This window comes from Anomaloglossus baeobatrachus, chromosome 6, assembly GCF_048569485.1.
Source record: "Anomaloglossus baeobatrachus isolate aAnoBae1 chromosome 6, aAnoBae1.hap1, whole genome shotgun sequence".
Classification (NCBI taxonomy): Eukaryota; Metazoa; Chordata; class Amphibia; order Anura; family Aromobatidae; genus Anomaloglossus; species Anomaloglossus baeobatrachus.
Genome location: NC_134358.1, coordinates 431135007 through 431149831, shown reverse-complemented (window position 1 = coordinate 431149831; position 14825 = coordinate 431135007). Strand labels below are relative to the sequence as shown.

The following is a 14825-nucleotide window of genomic DNA, read 5'->3' as shown; positions in this document are numbered from 1 at the left end:
GTCAATGTGCACAAAGACCTTGTGGGTATCAGAAGTTGGCGGATTCTCTCTAGCCCTCGATTGATCTTGCATGGTTTCTGTCCTTCTTTTCAAGGTGAAATACGAATGTCTCGCTGATGAGATAAAAATAGGAGACTACTATCTACGATTGCTGTTGGAAGAAGACGAGAATGAGGAGAATAGTGTCATAAAGCAATCGTAAGTCATGATTTATTATATGGTTTACTGTATGGTTCTGTATACGGATCTATTAGTTTAAAGGGGTTTTCCACTTTGAGGATAGTGGACCCCAGATGGTGCAAAACGTCTCAAATGCACAGCGGTTACCCTCTCTAGGTCCAGTGCTGGCTCTATGGCTGCTCCAGTGTTTTGGCTGCGGTAGTGACATAACGTCAGCAGCGCACATGAGCATAGTAGCCAGTCACTGAGTTCAGCGGCTCACAACGTCTACCTTGGCACAGCCACTGGCCTTAGTGATTAGCTCTAAGGCTACTTTCACACATCCGGTTTGAGCACTGCGGCTCAATCCGGCTGTGAAAACTATGCAACGGATGCGGCGAAAACACTGCATCCGTTGCATAAGTTTTTACATGTGGCCCGTCCGTTTTTTCCGATTGCGGCATGCTACTGAGCATGCGCAGTGGAAAAAAACGCATGCGGCGACCGGATGCAGTTTTTTCCGCATCGCGCCGCATGCGGCCTCCATAGGTATGCATTCAAAAATGCGCCGCAGCGGCCGGATGCGGCGCGATGCGGTGTTTTTTGCCGGAGCAAAAAACGTTGCAGGGAACGTTCGATCCGGCCGCGGCATCGGCTAAATCTGCCGCATGCGGCAAAAACCGGACCGAACGCAAGCCCCTGCGGCACAATACGGCACTAATGTAAGTCTATGTAAAAAAAAAAACCCAACCGGCGTTACAAAAGCCGGTTGCGGTTTTTCTGCAGAACGCCGTATTGTGCCGCAGAGCAAAAATCCGGATGTGTGAAAGTAGCCTAATGGTGATGCTTGTGGTCAACATGACTTCATCACTGCAGCCACAATATAATGAGACCGTAGTATCACCAGGGAGCCAGCGCTGGACTCCGGGAGGGTGAGTACCTGCTTATTGTTTTAGGTATTTTACAGTGGTTGGGATATTCTTTCCTGAAAGTGGAGAAACCCTTTAAAGTTGTTTCCTTATTTGTTTTTATAGGTATGATTTCTTCAATGAACTCTACCACCGATTTCTCCTTACCCCAAAAGTGAACATGAAGTGTTTATGTTTACAAGCCCTGGCAATTGTGTATGGCCGGTGCCATGAAGAAATAGGGGCATTTACAGATACCAAGTACATTGTTGGAATGCTTGATAGGGTATCATCTGTTTCATTACTATATGTTATAGTACCTATAACAATAGCTGGCAATATTGGGGCATTTATTATTATTTCTTGGGTTTGCATTTCTTTTTAGCATTGTCAGAATTTCTCCGCTAGAACCTGTCAGTAGGTTTTTGACATCTCATCTGAGAGCAGCACAATGTAGCTAAGGAGACCCTGAATTCAACAATGTATCACTTAGATTACTGGGTGCAGCTGTTCTGACAGAATCAGAATTTGTAGATTTAGCAAAGCCACAGAGCTAAGAGAGCTGTCCAGCTCCACACTAGGCTCCCTATAGAGATTGTACATTGACAGTGAGGTGTCAATCAGAGGAGGGGGCGTGCCAGACGGCCGTGTGTGTGTGACATTGTAGACCAGCAATGATGATCACTAGGTGATAAAGCCTTTACTTTAAGTAAAGAATAGCTCTCATCCTGATAAGAGTTGATTTTTGAATTTTAGCCCCTACAGCATACTGTCCTTAGATTACATAGCAAAAACCTGCTGACAGTTTCCCTTTACGTTTGGACTGTGCAGTACCTAAAGCTATAGAAGAATGCCTGTGTGGTACAGAATATCTAATGTAAAAGTTCAATATGTAAATGAAGGAGACTGGAGAACGGGCTTAAGAGAACATTTTTGATGCAATCTGATTGTAGCACCAGTAAAATCTGAAGGTTAGAGGATTTTTCCCTCAACTGTAGTTCACGAATCATGGAGAGGAACACCAGACTAACAAAGACTCCGTTTTGCCTTTATGCCTGTTTTTTATCTAATTATGTGTGTTTTGCGCCTTTTTTTTTTTTTTTGTTGTTGTTTTTGCCCAATTTATTATTTTTGTGCCTTTTTTGAAGTCTATATTAGATGTGCTCGCCGGCTTATTCTTCCCCACTTTGTGGGTGCACTGGCAACTCTAAATTTTTTTTTAGTTCGTTTTATCAATTGAGACTTTTTAGAAAGCTGCATAACTCCACTCCAAAGACCCCCCCCCCCCCCACTCCCCCGTTGTCATTTTATGCATGCATTTCTAAAAGTCTCAATTTGTGTTTCATTTTGAAAAATGTATTCAATTTTTCTCTAAAATTCGCAAGGTTGGTTAATGACAGTAAGAAAAAAAAAAAAAAAAACAAATTTTTTGCTTTGTGCAAAGTTCATCAACCATGTACGCCATTTTGATGAACTTGGAGCAATAAAAGTCAGTGAATCCCACAAGACAAAAAAAAAAAAAAAAAAGGAACTTAAAGTGCAAATGATGAATTGGAGCTAAATCGTATAGATGGTCTCTGACCCTTCTCCTCACTGGTTTTGTGTCTTCTCGCTTTCAGTGCACTGACAGACTGGAAAGGGACAGGCTCATCTTATTTTTAAACAAGCTGATTCTTAATAAGGTGGGTAGCACAGAAGTTACACCGTATCTGCAAGAAATCCTACATCTTAGTATTCTGGTTTGTTGGTGTGCAATGTCCAGTAAAGGCAATCAATGATCTATGTTTTCTAGAAAAATGTGAAAGATGTAATGGACTCCAATGGAGTAAGGATCCTGGTTGATCTTCTTACCTTAGCACATCTTCACACCAGCAGAGCCACGGTTCCACTTCAGGTGAGTTTGACTTGGGGGGCTTTCTATAATTGTAGTCTTTATTAAATTTGTGTCATTGTCACACAGGTTTGCTTAGCATCTGCATGCACAATGTAAAATTTAACCAGAGTTTGCAAAACAGTTCTACATTGTGATTGTGCTTAATTACAGTAGTTGTCTAAGATCTCTCATGTATGGAGTTGAGCTGTATAACTACCCTCATGAAAAAAAGGGTGATGCTGTTCTAACCCCAGGCAGCATCTTTAACACTAACATCAACCAAAAGTTATGGCCTTATTAACCTTTAGTGGATCTGTCTGCTTTCTAGACATGTCTTTATTAAAAGGAACCATACAGGTCCCACAAGCCCTTCAACCCATCAGTATTTGTATATTTATTACAAAATTCACTGGCTAATCCGGTATTATGTTTTATTTCTTCAGCGCTCTATTGGGAGACCCAGACGATTGGGGTATAGCTACTGCCTCCGGAGGCCACACAAAGCACTACACTAAAAAGTGCAAGGCCCCTCCCCTTCTGGCTATACCCCCCCCGTGGTATCACGGGTTCTCCAGTTTTCAAGCTTTGTGCGAAGGAGGTCAGACATCCATGCATAGCTCCACAGATTTTAGTCAGCAGTAGCTGCTGACTATTTCGGATGGAAGAAAAGAGGGCCCATATAGGGCCCCCAGCATGCTCCCTTCTCACCCGTTGATGGTGTTGTAAGGTTGAGGTACCTATTGCTGGTACGGAGGCTGGAGCCCACATGCTGCTTTCCTTCCACATCCCCCTGGGGGGCTCTGAGGAAGTGGGATCCTGCCGGCCTCAAAGCTCTGACGCCGGGCTCCATCCATAGACCCATTTGAACCTGCTGGATACGGAGCTGGAGTACCGTTCAGGGACATGGCCCTGCACCATTACAGGTACTCTGTGTCCCCGTACACACAGGCACAGCACACTCCAGACTTGCTGGGTGTGCTAGTGCGCCGGGGACAGTAAAGGGTTACAGTCACTGCAGCTTTGCTGAGTGACTTTGTGTCTTGGGAACTACCGCGCCGGACGCTCCGGGAGCGGCGGCGCGGCTGGGACTTGTAGTTCGCCGGGGACTGGGCGCCGACCGCGCTTTTACGGCGGCGGCGCTTATAAATCCAGTCCCCGGCTTCTGCGGCCTAGTGCCGCTTCGTTCCCGCCTCCTCCCTGTCACTCAGGGAAGGGGACAGACGCTGAGCAATCAGCAGCGCCGAGGGCTGGAGCCTTATTTACATGCTCCAGCCCTCTCACTGCACACTGTCGGACGCCGGATTCCCGCTCTGACTTGGGGCACGCCCACGGCCCGCCCCTCCTCACACGAGCTGGGGAAGACGCCGGCAGCCATTACTGCAGTCCGAGCTCGGACTTTCGGCAACCAGGCAGGACGGTGGCGACCATACACCCGCTTATAGGCGGGCGGTAAGCGGCACACATAGTGCTGACCCCAATATATACTGCAGTGTGTACATGTGTATTTTAACTGCATAGGTCGCTATATGCCCGCTTGGAGAGCGACACATCAGCAGCAGGAAAGCAGGTGTGCTAAGGCACAGGCTTTCTAGGCTGCTTGTATTGCACGTAACGTACTGAAGTGTTCATTTGTGTTTATGCTTGTATGCTATACACTGCACTGTACAGTCGCTAGTCTTAGCTATATTCTCCTGGAATGGCTAGACTACAGCAGCAGAAAACCAAGGGTGCTGGGGCACAGGTTTTTTTCTATGCTGCTTGTATTGCATGGGCTGCAGTGTGCATTTGTACTTGTGCTTGTATGCTATACATTGCACTGTATGGTCACTCTTCTGGGCTATATTCCCCTAGATGACTAGTCTACAGCAGCAGAAGAGCAGAGGTGCCAGGGCACAGGCTTCTATGCTGCTTGTATTGCTTGTGCTGCAGTGTTCATTTGTACTTTATGCTTGTATGCTATACATTGCACTGTACGGTCACCAATCTTGGCTATATACTTCTAGATGGCTAGTCGGCAGCGGCAAAAAAGCAACACAGATTTTCAGTGCTGTTTTTACTACATGGGATGCTGTTCATGACACCGTCCCATTGTGTGCATGCTCCCCTGTAGCACTTCGTCTGCCGGGGTCTCTAGCACTTCGTCTGCCGGGGTCTCTACTAGTCGTGGCCAAAGAAACCACCTGTCATCCCTGTCCAAGGACAGGGACGGAGTTGCAGTTTCGACAGATATATTGTCATAAGATAGAGACTTGCAGTCCAGACAGGCCATGGGCAATCTTCCTGACCAACCTCATTTGGAACGGGGGGGTCCCAGGAGGACTCTCTGTATGATAAGGCAGCTCTCCAGGACTTTGATCCTGACATCGCTATCAATCCGGATACACCGGATGGTAACGCCATACGGAATGATCCTATAGCGTCCATCAATGGAAGGTTGGATCTTTCTCCCTCAACTCCCCCAGTGGAGGAGTCAGCTTCACAGCAGGAGAAGTCCCTTTTCAGTATCTCAAACGGATATTGAGTATTTTTCTGGCCACGCTGACTTCAGAGAAGCAGTCCAGAAACACCACGCTTACCAGATAAGCGTCTTCTCCAAACGTTTTTAAGATACACGTTATCCCTTTTCCCCTGACGTGGTCAAGCGCTGGGCCCAGGGTCCAAAGGTGGATTCTCCAATCTCCAGGCTTGCGTCTAGAGCCATAGTTGCACTGGAGATGGGGCTTCACTTAAAGATGCCATTCACAGACAGATGGACTCTGGTTGAAATCTGTCTAGGAGGCTATCGGCGTGTCGGTTGCTCCGGCATTCACAGCCGTATAGGCAACCTAACCTTTTCAGCTGTTCTTGCGCAGCTGGCCTTGAGCACATGTACATCTGTACCGCAGAGGCATCCGTAACTCCGCAATGTCTGCACTGCGACTTACCCTATTAATGCTGTCCTAAAAGTACAGTCGAGGTTTCGGTCCTTCCCAAGCTCGGGCAGGTCCCAATTGTCCTCGTGCAAAAGGGCTACAAAACCTCAGACGGGCTCAGATTCCGGCCGGGCTCAATCACGCCCAAGGAAGGCAGCCGGAGGAACCGCTACCAAGGCGGTCTCCTCATGACTCTCAGCTCTCTCTCTCTCTCCGCATCCGCGGTTGATGGCAGACTCCCCCGCCTTTGGCGACATTTAGCTGCCACAGGTCACAGACCGGTGGGTGACGGACATTGTGCTCACGTGCACAGGACAGTGTTCTGTTCTCGTCCTCCGACTCCATTCTTCAGAACGGCCCCACCTCCCCACCGAGCAGATGCCCTGCTGCAGGCGGTGGACGCTCTAAGAGCAGAAGGAGTGGTGATCCCTGTCCCCCCTCAGGAACGAGGGCGAGGGTTTATACTCCAATCTCTTTGTGGCTCCAAAAAAGGACGGCTCCTTCCGTCCTGTTCTGGACCTAAAACTGCTCAATAAGCATGCGAACGCCAGGCGGTTCCGGATGGAATCCCTCCGATCCGTCATTACCTCAATGTCTCGAGGAGACTTCCTTGCCTCAACAGACATCAAAGATGCCTATCTCCACGTGCCAATTGCTACGGAGCACCAACGTTTTCTACGTTTTGTGATAGGAGACGACCATCTTCAGTTCGTAGCTCTGCCATTCGGTCTGGCGACAGCCCCACGGGTGTTCACCAAGGTCATGGCAGCAGTGGTAGCAGTCTTGCACTCTCAGGGACACCCGGTGATCCCTTACTTGGACGATCTACTCGTCAAAGCACCCTCCCTCGAGGCATGACAACGCAGCCTGAATGTTGCGCTGGAGACTCTCCAGACTTTCGGGTGGATCATCAATTTGGCAAGGTCAAATCGGTCACCGACTCAATCACTAACGTATCTCGGCATGGAGTTCACACTCTATCAGCGATAGTGAAGCTTCCGCTGAACAAGCAGCGTTCACTGCAAACAGAGGTGCAGTCTCTCCTTCAAGGCCAGTCGCACCCCTTAAGGCGCCTCATGCACTTCCTAGGGAAGATGGTGGCAGCCATGGAGGCAGTTCCCTTTGCGCAGTTTCATCTGCGCCAACTGCAAGGGGACATTCTCCGCCAATGGGACGGGCAGTCAACCTCCCTGGACAGGAAAGTCTCCCTTTCCCAGACGGCCAAGGACTCTCTGCAATGGTGGCTTATTCCCACCTCATTGTCACAGTGAACATCCTTCCTACCCCCATCCTGGGCAGTGGTCACGACAGATACGAGTCTGTCAGGGTGGGGAGCAGTTTGTCTCCGCCACAGGGCTCAGGGGACGTGGACTCAGCAGGAGTCCACCCTTCAGATCAATGTTCTGGAAATCGGGGCAGGGTATCTTACCCTACTAGCTTTCCAGCAGTGGCTAGAAAGAGAGCAGATCCGAATCCAGTCGGACAACTCCACAGCGGTGGCATACATCAACCACCAAGGAGGGACGCGCAGTCGGCAAGCCTTCCAGGAAGTCCGGCGAATCCTCATGTGGGTGGAGGACACAGCATCCACCATATCCGCAGTTCACATCCCGGGCGTAGAAAACTGGGAAGCAGACTTCCTCAGTCGCCAGGGTATGGACGCAGGGGAATGGTCCCTTCACCCGGACGTGTTTCAGGAAATCTGTCGCCGCTGGGGGGTGCCGGACGTCGACCTAATGGCGTCTCGGCACAACAACAAGGTCCCGGCATTTATGGCACGATCGCGCGATCACAGAGCTCTGGCGGCAGACGCCTTAGTGCAAGATTGGTCGCAGTTCCGGCTCACATATGTGTTTCCACCTCTGGCACTCTTGCCCAGAGTACTGTGCAAAAAATCAGATCCGATTGCAGCCGCGTCATACTCGTCGCCCCAGACTGGCCGAGGAGATCGTGGTACCCGGATCTGTGGCATCTCACGGTCGGCCGACCGTGGTCACTACCAGGCTGGCCAGACTTACTGTCCCAAGGGCCGTTTTTCCATCGGAATTCTGCGGCCCTGAACCTGACTGTGTGGCCATTGAGTCCTGGATCCTAGCGTCTTCAGGATTATCCCAAGGGGTCGTTGCCACCATGAAACAGGCTAGGAAGTCCACCTCTGCTAAGATCTACCACAGAACGTGGAAGATTTTCTTAACCTGGTGCTCGGCTCAGGGAGTGTCTCCCTGGCCATTTGCATTGCCTACTTTTCTTTCCTTCCTGCAATCGGGGTTAGAAAAGGGCTTGTCGCTCGGCTTCCTTAAGGGGGAAGTCTCGGCACTATCCGTGTTTTTTCAGAAGCGTCTAGCACGTCTTTCTAAGGTGCGCACGTTCCTACAGGGGGTCTGTCATATCGTACCCCCGTACAAGCGGCCGTTAGATCCATGGGATCTCAACAGGGTATTAGTTGCTCTCCAGAAGCCGCCTTTCGAGCCTCTGAAGGAAGTTTCCTTTCTCGCCTGTCACAGAAGGTGGCGTTTCTCGTTGCGATCACATCGCTTCGGCGAGTGTCTGAGCTGGCAGCTCTGTCATCCAAGGCTCCCTTCCTGGTGTTCCACCAGGACAAGGTAGTGCTGCGCCCCATTCCGGAGTTTCTCCCTAAGGTCGTATCCTCATTTCATCTTAATCAGGATATATCCTTGCCTTCCTTTTGTCCTCATCCGGTTCACCGGTATGAAAAGGACTTACGTTTGTTAGATCTGGTGAGAGCACTCAGACTCTACATTTCCCGCACGGCGCCCATGCGCCGTTCCGATGCACTTTTTGTCCTTGTCGCTGGTCCGCGCAAGGGGTTGCAGGCTTCTAAAGCCACCCTGGCTCGATGGATCAAAGAACCAATTCTAGAGGCCTACCGTTCTGCGGGGCTTCCGGTTCCTTCAGGGCTAAAAGCCCACTCAACCAGAGCCGTGGGTGCGTCCTGGGCATTACGACACCAGGCTTCGGCTCAACAAGTGTACCAGGCAGCTACCTGGTCCAGTCTGCACACTTTCACCAAGCATTATCAGGTGCATACCTATGCTTCGGCGGATGCCAGCTTAGGTAGAAGAGTCCTGCAGGCGGCAGTGACACCCCCGTAGGGGAGGGCTGTTTTGCAGCCCTAACATGAGGTATTTCTTTACCCACCCAGGGACAGCTTTTGGACGTCCCAATCGTCTGGGTCTCCCAATAGAGCGCTGAAGAAGAAGGGAATTTTGTTACTTACCGTAAATTCCTTTTCTTCTAGCTCTTATTGGGAGACCCAGCACCCGCCCTGTTGTCCTTCGGGATGTTTTTGTTGTTTGCGGGTACACATGTTGTTCATGTTGAACGGTTTTTCAGTTCTCCGATGTTACTCGGAGTTAATTTGTTTAAACCAGTTATTGGCTTTCCTCCTTCTTGCTTTGGCACTAAAACTGGAGAACCCGTGATACCACGGGGGGGTATAGCCAGAAGGGGAGGGGCCTTGCACTTTTTAGTGTAGTGCTTTGTGTGGCCTCCGGAGGCAGTAGCTATACCCCAATCGTCTGGGTCTCCCAATAAGAGCTAGAAGAAAAGGAATTTACGGTAAGTAACAAAATTCCCTTCTTCTAATCGCATGTTTAAAAAAAGTCTTTAGAAACTTTTTTTTTTTTTAATAGTAATTAATGTGTAATAGTAATCAGTAATTAGTCTGTTGACTAGTCGATGATATCCTGAAGAAAGCCTGAAGAAATCAATATTCTGGCTGTGCATTCTAAACTCTTTTCTTATGTACTGAAGAAAGCCGGGTGCATGCGCAAGATTTGCAGAGAGATGGCAATGACGCTGGCACTTGCAAATCATGTTATCATGCCCATAGGGGCGTCATAACATGCAGAAAGGGCTTACTAGTCCAGGGAAACTTACGCCCTATCAACCAGTCAAAAGGCTAATTAGCATTTTAAAGACAGGGTTTCTGAAGACTTTTTTTTTTAAAAATGTTATTAGGACCAAAACACAATAATAATGGGCTGGCTAGATTGGGTATTTAGTAATAAATATACAAACACAGCAGGGTTGGAGGGCATTGGGGACCTGACAGGTTCGCTTTAAAACCTTACAGCTCTGTTTTTCCTCCTGGAAGTCCATGAAAGAATTGTCAACTGGATGCTAATTTTCTCAGCAGAAGGCCATGTAACACCACGAGAGAAAAAAACCTCAAAAAACTACCGTATATAAGAAGGAAATTAGCGATACTAAGCTAATGCGGTCTGACTTTGGTGTGTCTGTGCTTTGCGTGTGCATTCCCCAATTCATTAGTATTAGTTGTGAATAAGAATTTACAGCATTGTTGTGTAAAATATACAAATCTGCAAAACCGTATTTGATTTCTTTCCTAGAGCAATGTCATTGAAGCATCCCCTGATATGAAAAGGGAGAGTGAGAAGGAATGGTATTTTGGCAATGCCGACAAGGAAAGGAGTGGTCCGTACAGCTTTGTGGAGGTAGATTTGCAGCTGGTATATAAGTGAACGCTTAAGTGTCATAATGTTCATGCTTTACTTGTTTATCATTTTCTTATTTGTTTTTTTTTTTTGTTTTTTTTTTTTTCTTTATCATTCCTATGGGAGACCCAGACATTGGGTGTATAGCTTCTGCCTCCGGAGGACACACAAAGTACTACACTAAAGTGTAGCTCCTCCCTCTGAGCCTATACACCCCCTGGAGAACCAGATCTAGCCAGTTCATTGCTTTGTCTTCAGGAGGCATACATCCACACATGCATTCTCATCTGATTTTTCATTTTTGGAAAGATTTTGAAGAAAAGCGGGTCCAAGTCTGGACCCCGGCATGTCCCTTCTCACCCCAATGTGTCGGTGGTGCTGTTAAGGTTGATTCCAAGGCTGGAGCCTTACATGCCGCGCTCCTTCACCATCCCTCGGGCTCTGGCTTGAAGTGGGAGCCAGCACGGTTCTCCATGCTTTGCAGGAGACCGGTCTCCATCCGCAGCCCTTCAGGATCCTGCTGGACGGAGCACTCATCCCCAGGGACATGGCCCTGCGTCTCAGCAAGCTAAGTACCCGAGACGTTTATATTCTGGGGGTCCCTGTACTTTATTATGTGGGGAGAGTGTGCTGAGTGAGTTTTCTGACATTTCCGGCCGGTTCTCTGGCTGTCGCCTGAGAACCGCACCGAGGGTGCCTGCGCGCCGGCCGCACCGCTCAAATTTAGGCCCCGGCTTCGCCGGAGGCCTACTTTCGGTTTCACTGCCCTCGCATGTCATTCATGCAGAGGGACAGTGTGGCTCCGCCCAGCGGCCGTTCTGCACAGGGGAGAGACACTCCTCACTGAGTACATGTCTCCTCCCCTGTAAGTCTCTTTGGCCCTCCAGATCCCGCTCTCAGGGTTGGCCCCGCCCACTCTCCTCCCTCCGGCGCCATTTTATCAGCGTTTTCTCTGCAATCAGCACTGGCTGCAGCATCCCTGCTGAGGTGCTTGGGGGTCCGGGCTTCGGGATCTGGAGGGCACACAACACCGCTCCAGCGGTCTGGTAAGCCACAACCTCTGGTTGTGGGCCTCTGTATATACTCTCTGGGGGTCATTCTGGCAGAGCCCTCACTCCAGCAGCATGTCTCACACGAGGAGCAAGGCTCCAAAGCTATATTCAGTATGCACTGCATGTAAGCTCGTGCTGCTGAACCGAGCACATATCCACATTGTGATGCCTGCTCTAACCTGACAATGCCTCAGCCTGTAATCGCCCCCCCAGTGGTCTCTCCGGCTGCTCCGGCTCCTGTGGCTGAACCCCCGGCTTGGGTAGAATCCTTTTCTAGGTCTATCTCCCAGTCTTTTGCCGACTCCATGGGACAGCTGTCCAGGACTTTGCTGAACATGCATCAGCCCCCTTCACAGGGTGCCTCTGCTGCTAGGGCTCTCTCAGCGGAGCTCACAGAGGATTCATCATCTGGTCCCAGACCCCGTCCTCCTAAAAGGAGACGCAGGGCTCCCTCTCCTTCCTCGTCCCGCGGCTCTGTTTCAGAAGCGGACTCGCCGGACGAGGAGGATGCCTTTACTGGGGGCTCGGAGGCTTACCTCCATGTGCCCCATTGATCTGTCCGAAAGTGACTCAGATGTTAGTGATTTGATTGCGTCCATTAATTCTGTACTGGACCTCAATCCGCCAGTATCAGAGGAGCAACCCTCTCTGGCAGAAAAGCACCAGTTTACCTTGCCTAAGAGGACAAAGAGTGTGTTCTTTAACCACTCCAGTTTTCAGGCCACTGTGACCAAGCCTAGGGCCTGTCCTGACAAACGCTTCCCAAAGCGTGGTTCTGATGACCGTTTTCCCTTTCCACCTGAGGTGGTCAAGGAGTGGGCTCATTCACCAAAGGTAGACCCCCCAGTGTCTAGACTCTCAGCCCGGACCGTTGTATCAGTGGCTGATGGCACCTCTCTTAAGGATTCCACTGACCGCCAGGTTGACCTTCTGGCCAAATCTGTATATGAGGCGGCAGGGGCCTCGTTCTCCCCATCTTTTGCAGCAGTGTGGGCTCTCAAAGCCATCTCTGCTTCTCTAGAGGAGATGCATTCCCTCACCAGGGAATCTATGCCCGAAATGGTTGCCTTAACTTCCCAAGCTTCAGCTTTTTCATCCTATGCCATGTCTGCCATGCTGGAGGCTTCTCACCGCACTGCGGTGGCTTCGGCTAATTCCCTCGCTATCCGCAGGATCTTGTGGCTTCGAGAGTGGAAGGCAGACGCTTCTTCAAAGAAGTACCTTGCTGGGCTCCCTTTTGCTGGGTCCAGGCTATTCGGTGAACAACTGGATGAAATTATTAAGGAAGCTACTGGCGGGAAGAGTACTTCCATGCCACAAACCAAGACCAGGAAACCTGTCCAGGGTAGGAACCAGTCGAGGTTTCGTTCCTTTCGTTCCTCCAACTGGTCATCCTCTAAGCCCTCGGCCTCGTCCACTAACTCAGCCAAGGACCAGAAATCCAACTGGCGCCCAAAAGCGCGTCCACAGAAGACCGCAGGAGCTGCTGCCACTAAGGCAGCCTCCTCTTGACTATCTGTCCGCGCCAGCAACGTCCTTAGTCGGTGGCAGGCTCTCCCACTTTGGCGACGTGTGGTTTCAACACGTCTCCGATCAGTGGGTGCGGGATATCATCTCCCACGGCCACAGGATAGAATTCTCTTCCAGCCCGCCAAACAGATTTTTTCTGTCAACTCCCCCCTGCTCCAAGGCCGCCGCCTTCTCTCAGGCCGTGGCATCCTTGCAGGCCAACGAAGTAATTGTACCGGTTCCCGCCCGGGAACGGTTCAGAGGTTTCTACTCAAATCTCTTCCTAGTCCCCAAAAAGGACGGTTCCTTCCGGCCCATCCTGGATCTCAAGCTTCTCAACAAGCATGTTCAGGTGCGGCATTTTCGCATGGAGTCTCTGCGATCAGTCATTGCCTCAATGACCCAAGGGGATTTCCTGGCATCCATCGACATCAGAGATGCCTATCTGCATGTGCCAATTGCAGTTTCACACCAGAGTTGGCTACGTTTTGCAATCGGAGAGGAACATTTCCAATTCGTGGCTCTCTCCTTCAGGTTAGCCACGGCCCCCCGGGTATTCACCAAGGTCATGGCAGCAGTGGTTGCGTTCTGCACCTCCAGGGGTTGGCAGTGATTCCTTACCTGGACGAACTTCTAGTCAAGGCTTCATCCAGCGCAGACTGTCAGCGGAGTGTCTCGCTCACTCTCGCCACTCTAGCCCAATTCGGGTGGCTTGTCAATCTGCCCAAATCCACTCTGACTCCGACCCAGAGGCTCACGTACCTAGGGATGCAGTTCGAGACTCTGCCGGCACTTGTGAAGCTGCCCTTAGTCAAACAGCAGTCCCTCCAACTGGCGGTGCGCTCTCTGCTGAGGCCCCGCCGTCATTCCAACAGGCACCTAATGCAGGTGCTGGGTCAGATGGTGGCGTCAATGGCGGCTGTTCCCTTTGTCCAGTTCCATCTGCGTCCTCTGCAGCTGGACATTCTCCGCTGTTGGGACAAGCGGACTTCCTCCTTGCACAGGCTAGTGGCTCTGTCGCCACAGACCAGGAGCTCTCTTCAGTGGTGGCTTCGGCCCCTCTCTCTGTCTCAGGGGCGCTCCTTCCTGGCCCCGTTTTGGGTGATCCTCACCACGGATGCCAGTCTATCCGGCTGGGGAGCGGTATGTCTCCACCACCGAACGCAGGGCACTTGGACTCCGTCCGAGTCAGCCCTCTCGATCAATGTGCTGGAAACCAGAGCTGTGCTTCTAGCTCTCCTAGCCTTTCACCACCTGTTGGCGGGCAAGCACATCCGAGTCCAGTCAGACAACGCGACAGCGGTTGCCTACATCAATCACCAAGGCGGGACACGCAGCCGCCTGGCAATGTTGGAGGTTCAACGCATCCTTCAATGGACGGAGGACTCCAAGTCCACCATATCCGCAGTCCACATCCCAGGCGTGGAAAACTGGGAAGCAGATTATCTCAGCCGTCAAACAGTGGACAGTGGCGAGTGGTCCCTGCATCCGGCAGTGTTTCAGTCAATCTGCAGCAAGTGGGGCACTCCGGAAGTGGACCTAATGGCATCCCGTCACAACAACAAGGTTCCGGTTTACGTGGCTCGCTCCCACGATCCTCAGGCCTTTGCAGCGGACGCTCTGGTTCAAGACTGGTCCCAGTTTCGTCTGTCCTACGTGTTTCCCCCTATAGCTCTCTTGCCCAGAGTTCTGCGCAAGATCAGAATGGAGGGCCGTCGGGTCATCCTCAGTGCTCCGGACTGGCCCAGGCGAGCTTGGTACCCAGACCTGCTCCATCTGTCCGTAGAGGTGCCGTGGCATCTTCCGGACCGTCCAGACCTTCTCTCACAAGGTCCGTTTTTCCGCCAGAATTCTGCGGCTCTCAGATTGACGGCGTGGCTCTTGAGTCCTGGATCTTGACGGCTTCTGGTATTCCTCCTGAAGTCATTTCCACT

General features: G+C 50.7%; 1 protein-coding gene across 4 annotated transcripts in view; it reads left to right on the top strand.

Moving 5' to 3' along the window:
* DNAJC13 (DnaJ heat shock protein family (Hsp40) member C13) overlaps positions 1-14825 on the top strand; it is a 317458-nt gene that overhangs the window by 195941 nt on the left and 106692 nt on the right. For all 4 annotated transcript variants that reach the window (XR_012724354.1, XM_075315202.1, XM_075315201.1 and 1 more), the window contains 5 exons: positions 95-198; positions 1194-1353; positions 2687-2749; positions 2860-2961; positions 10226-10330. Coding sequence is in view for 3 of the 4 variants with exons in the window: in XM_075315202.1 (XP_075171317.1) it covers positions 95-198; positions 1194-1353; positions 2687-2749; positions 2860-2961; positions 10226-10330 (534 nt within the window). In the remaining variant the exon portion in view is untranslated. The remainder of the gene's footprint in view (positions 1-94; positions 199-1193; positions 1354-2686; positions 2750-2859; positions 2962-10225; positions 10331-14825) is intronic.